General features: G+C 56.4%; 1 protein-coding gene across 1 annotated transcript in view; it reads left to right on the top strand.

Moving 5' to 3' along the window:
* Positions 1-2,722: 2,722 nt before the first annotated feature.
* CCDC78 (coiled-coil domain containing 78) overlaps positions 2,723-5,160 on the top strand; it is a gene marked incomplete at its 5' end in the record, with an annotated part of 7,959 nt that continues 5,521 nt past the window's right edge. The window contains 3 exons of the mRNA XM_008941024.1: positions 2,723-2,851; positions 3,050-3,136; positions 3,378-3,557. Of these exons, the coding sequence (XP_008939272.1) occupies positions 2,723-2,851; positions 3,050-3,136; positions 3,378-3,557 (396 nt within the window). The remainder of the gene's footprint in view (positions 2,852-3,049; positions 3,137-3,377; positions 3,558-5,160) is intronic.

Genomic DNA, 5,160 nt, shown 5'->3' on the forward strand with positions numbered 1-5,160 from the left:
CGCCCCCAGGGGGGGTCCGCTAGACCCAGGAGGTGCCCTGTGCGGGCGCTGGGAGCCAGGTGGAGCCGGTCGCCGGGTTCACCGCGGCCGTTGCTCCTCTCGGGGCTCCCCTCGGTGGGTGAGGAGCTGCCGAGGGCTGGCAGAGCTCGCTGGTGCTTCGGGAGAGGTGGAAAGAAACAAACAGCGAAAAACAGAGCCCGAGCGGGGAATCCTCAACCGGGCTCCTCCTGAGCCGCTTGTGGGTTTGGGGAGTGTTTCCATAGCCTGGGTGAGAGTTTCAGAGCTCGGAGCTCACCGGCTGCGTTACCAGCGTCCTTGAGAAGAGTGAAGGAGGAGCTCAGCAGGGAGCTGGGGATTCAGCTCTCGTTGGGGTAACACAACATCCACTCCTTGTTTGGCTTCACTCTGCAACAGCAGTGGAGATGGAGCCTGGAGCCAGGGGGGGGTCGGGCTCTGCTCCCAAGGAACAAGGGACAGGACAAGAGGAAACAGCCTCAAGCTGCCGAGGTTGTCCCTGAGGAACAATTTCTTGCCCTGGAGGGTTGCCCAGGGCTGTGCCAGGCTGCCCAGGGCAGTGGTGGAGTCCCCACCCCTGGAGGGGTTTCCAAGCTGTGGAGATGTGGTGTGAGGGACATGGTTTAGGGGTGCCCTGGCAGGGCTGGGGGCACAGTTGGACTCGATGATCTTCAAGGTCTCTTCCAACTGAAACAATTCTATGCTTCCATTTTGCAGTGACACCCTAAAGCCTCATTCTTCTGCTTGACTTTGCTCTTTGGGGTGTCGTGGAACCGTTTAGGTTAGAAAAGACCTTTCAGGTCATCAGGTCCAAGTGTTGCCTGAGACAAAAATTGCTTTTCCATTTCCAAACCAGGAGAAAAGTGGTGGCTGTTTATTCTGCTGCTGGGCCAGCCCCAGCCACAGGCTGGGTTTGCCTTTAGCCTGGGTCACCAGGAGCATCACTAACACTGACTATGCCTGTGGGATTCAGCCTTATTTTGCCATCTACCTGGTGAAACAGGCACCTCCGTGGCTCAGGGAGCACCCAGCAGGCTGGGGGGGGCTGTTTTCCCACCTGAACTGGGTGTTTTGGGGTCTGGGTGCACCCCTGGGCTGCGGGTGCCTGTCCTGGGGGGCCCGGGAAGGGCTGAGAGGTGGTGGGGAGGGGGAGTGGAGCTGCTGCTGGGTTCCTTCACGTGCCCAGTGACTCCTGAGCCCCCCACTGCTGTGGGTGGGGGGTGATTTCAGCTTTCTGCTGGGCAGTGGGTGGGAAGAAACTCTGAATTCTCACTTTCATTACCTTAATAAAATGACTTTGAGTCTGTCAAGTTCTTTGAGAGGAAAATGAGCCATAATTGCACGTTTCCTCAGCTTCTCCTTCCCCAGAGGAGCTCAAGCCCTGGGCCTCGCTCCTGTGGCTGTTTGTGAAATCCACTTTGGGATCTTCTTTTTGGGGATCTACTCCCAACAGCCTGGACCAGGTGCCACTGGTGAGGAGCTGGGAAACTACTCAGCACGGGGCTTCTATCTGCATGGCCCCTCTCTCTCTCTCTTTCATCCTCTTTGCGTTGACAGATACCGAGGAGTTATTCAGAGTCTTTTTGAATGTTAGATTGTCAAAGCTTTTCTCCTGAAAGAGTTCTTCCCTAAACTCACCCACTCTACAGAAATAGCAGCAGTAATTAGCCCCAAATGAGAAGATTGAGGGCTGGTGTTCATTTTACCCCCTGGCTGATGTTCACAAAGGTTTTCCAGCCTTATCCTCCAGGCCTTACACTCTGATACCCTCACTCCTCTGTCAGAGACTCTGCTCTAGTACTTTTAGCTTCCACACACTTCTGAGTTGTCCTGGTCGCTGGTTGGAGTCAGCAGCAGCCTGTGGACCAGCAGAAGCCACATTTAGCATCTCCTGGGCTGAGCAGAGATTGTAGAGATCAAGAGAACAATGCCTGGAAACAAGCAAAACGATGGGAGACGCTCCTGGGGGGTCTTGGAGCAGATGGTTGCATTAATGGGTTAATTAATTAGTTCATCAGATCTTAAATTATTTAAAGATCTCTTCAATAGGGTTGGAGGCCATCCCTACAGCTGGGTTTTGGGAATGGTCCATAGTATAATTGGTGTGGTACCTCCTAGCTGGCAATCTGGCTTCGTTAGGGGTGTCTGCTAAGCTGCTGCTTTTAGGATCTCCTGTGTGGTGTCTTAGGAGCATGGAAACCTCCTGCCCAGCATCCTTTCTTTGCCCCTAACACCTCCTGGGGGGGCTGGAATTATTGGCTCCACCTTAAAATGCAGGTGGATGCCACACCTTCTAGCAACCAAAGTTGATAGCAACTTGTGCCCGACCTCGAGGGGAAAGTGGCTGCCACAGAGATCTTCAGATCCTTCCTTTGCTCTTCACCCGCTGCCTGCTGGACACCGTGCAAAGATCCTGCCCTCCAAGCCCATGGATTTGGGGAGTGGGGCAGAGAATGAGAACGTAAGTACTCTGGCAGAGCACGTGCAGCAGCTTCCTAACAAAACTAGAAGTATGAAGGTCTGCAGCCCCTTCCCAGGTCGTGGATCTGCAGATGAAGTCCTAACTGGGGGAGGGAAACGGCAGCTGAAGGCCCCGTGGATGCTCTGTGGAAGCTGTGAGGAGCTGGAGCTGCTGTGCTCTTCCAGCAGCAGGGTGGGAGGGGGGAGGAGGGCTCTGCTGGCTCCCCGAGCTGCTGTGTGTCTCTAGGTGCAGCTGCAGGATGGGAACGAGAGGTTCTACCAGCTCAGGGACCTGCAGGAGGGCAGGGGGAAGCTGGCTGCCTCCAACCCAGACCCATCAGCCAGAATGGTCTTCACTGAGGAGGAAAAACTGAAGGTAAAGGAGATATTTTGGGAGCTGGAGAGAACTGAGCTGCAAAGCCGTGTGAGGCCAGGAGATGTGCAGTGGAAAATCTGGTTGGAAATTTTGGAGCCTCTTTCTTTTGGGGGGTGTGTTGTGCTTCTGTTCCCTGGTGTGACCTGTTCAAACAGGCCCTTGGCCTCAGAATCAATCCATGGCCTTTCTCCCTCCTAGATTTCCAAAGACCTCATTGATCTCCAGATCGAGACAAACAAAATGAAGGAGCGCTATGAGATGGAGAACTTTGAGCTGAAAAATAAGGTATCCAAAAGTCTGAAGCAGCTGCTTGCAGCTCTGCCAATACTTTATCCAGAACCCCAGCTGGTTGTGCATCCACCTTTGCTTTGCTTGATATATATTCTGGCTTCAGCCAGAGCCACGGGCTCGCCCTCGATGCCCCAAACACCACGAAACTCATCCCTCGGGAAGCCAGAAGCTGTTTAAATCCCTCGTGGTCGCTGCCGGTCTCTGCCACAGCCTCACTGCTGCCTCCCCCCTGCAGATCCTGGCGCTGGAGCAGCGTGTGCTGGAGCTGGAGCTCTGCAGGGAGGCGGTCGGCAGGGAGCGGGATGCCCTGCGGGAGCACCTGCAGGCTCTGGAGAGCCGGCGGGAGGAGCTGGCAGACGAGTACATCGTTCTGAAAAGCAACTACCTGGCCCTGGGCAGAGAGCTGGACCAGGAGGTGAAGCAGGGGGGAGGTGTTCTCCATCCCATCTCACACCTCCCCGACCTACAGACGGCTTTGGGGCGCAAACCCTCCCGGCAGCTCAGCTCTGAGGAAGGTTTGCCAGCTGTGAGGCAGGGTGGCTCAGCCAAGGGGTTCATTTTGGGGGCCAGGGCTCTCCACGTAGCATGCTCACCACCTCACAGGTCCTGCAGAACCTGCCCTGCTCTGCAGAGCCCGAGCTGACCCGGGGGCTCATCGGGGCACCCCACTGCCAGAAGCTTTCCCTTTCCAGCCTTGCCAGCTCCCCAGTAAGGAGGAGGTCAGAGCTGGGCTGGGCTGGGAGCAGGGCACAGCCTCCCCCCCTCACTGGAGCACTCTTTGTTTCCCATTCTTCTGCATGGCTTGCACTGGCTCATCGCCGGCGTTGGGAAGGGAGGCAGGGAGGGCTCTGCCTGGTTTGGAGGTCAACACGTTTATAAAAACACTGAATTGGAGCAAGTTTTGCACTGGTCCTTAAAATATAGTGGCGACTGGTCGCTTAGGAGGTGTTGACTAAAGTCTGGTGGAGCCAGATTTGTGTTTCTCTGGCTTCTTTAGGTCTTCCTCCCTCTCCCTCCTCCTGCTTCTCCTTCGTTTTGAATTGTGTCGGGTGACTGAGATCCTCCTGCCTCCTCCTCCCAGCAGAGAGTTGAGCTGGTTCAAGCAGATGACCTGGTTTATTGTGATGGGAAGATGTGGGGCTGGGCCCAGGCATGCTGGTGTGAGTGGTATCCAGCCTGTCTCTGAGGAGAATGTTGGTCTGCAAAGCTCTGGTAGAGGATATGAGGTCGTGGTCACTCCCAGAAGGACTTTGAGGGGCTGGAGCGTGGCCCGAGAAGGGCAACGGAGCTGCTGGGGAAGGGTCTAGAGGCCAAGTGTGGGGAGGAGCAGCTGAGGGAGGTGGGGGTGCTGAGCCGGGAGCAAAGGAGGCTCAGGGGAGACCTTCTGGCTCTGCCCAGCTCCTGACAGGAGCCTGGAGCCAGGGGGGGGTCGGGCTCTGCTCCCAAGGGACAAGGGACAGGACAAGAGGAAACGGCCTCAAGCTGCCCCAGGGGAGGATTCAGTTGTCCCTGAGGAACAATTTCTTGCCCTGGAGGGTTGCCCAGGGCTGTGCCAGGCTGCCCAGGGCAGTGGTGGAGTCCCCACCCCTGGAGGGGTTTCCAAGCTGTGGAGATGTGGTGTGAGGGACACGGGGCAGTGGGGACCTGGCAGGGCTGGGGGATGGTTGGACTCCATGACCTCAAAGGTCTCTTCCAACCAGAACAATTCCATGATCACCCTGTTGCAAAGCGAGTGAGTCAGTGACTCTCGTGAAGCTGAGAAATGGAAATTTTTTGGGGAGGAGGCAAACTCAGCTGCTCGGAGGGGTGTGAATCTCCTCTGTGGTCCTGCTGGAGCACGAGGCAGGGCACATGCAGCTGGCTGCCAGCCTGGCAGCTCGCCCCTGAGCCACAGCCCTGCCAGGCTCTCCGAGGAGCAGCTCGGTGCTCAGCAAGCTCACTGGCATCTCACCCCCGAGGGGGTGCAAGGTATTTGTCAAAAATGGGATTTTCAGGTGGCTGATGTCTCTAAAGGACGC

This window comes from Merops nubicus, unplaced genomic scaffold (assembly GCF_000691845.1).
Source record: "Merops nubicus isolate BGI_N331 unplaced genomic scaffold, ASM69184v1 scaffold26755, whole genome shotgun sequence".
NCBI classification, from domain to species: domain Eukaryota; kingdom Metazoa; phylum Chordata; class Aves; order Coraciiformes; family Meropidae; genus Merops; species Merops nubicus.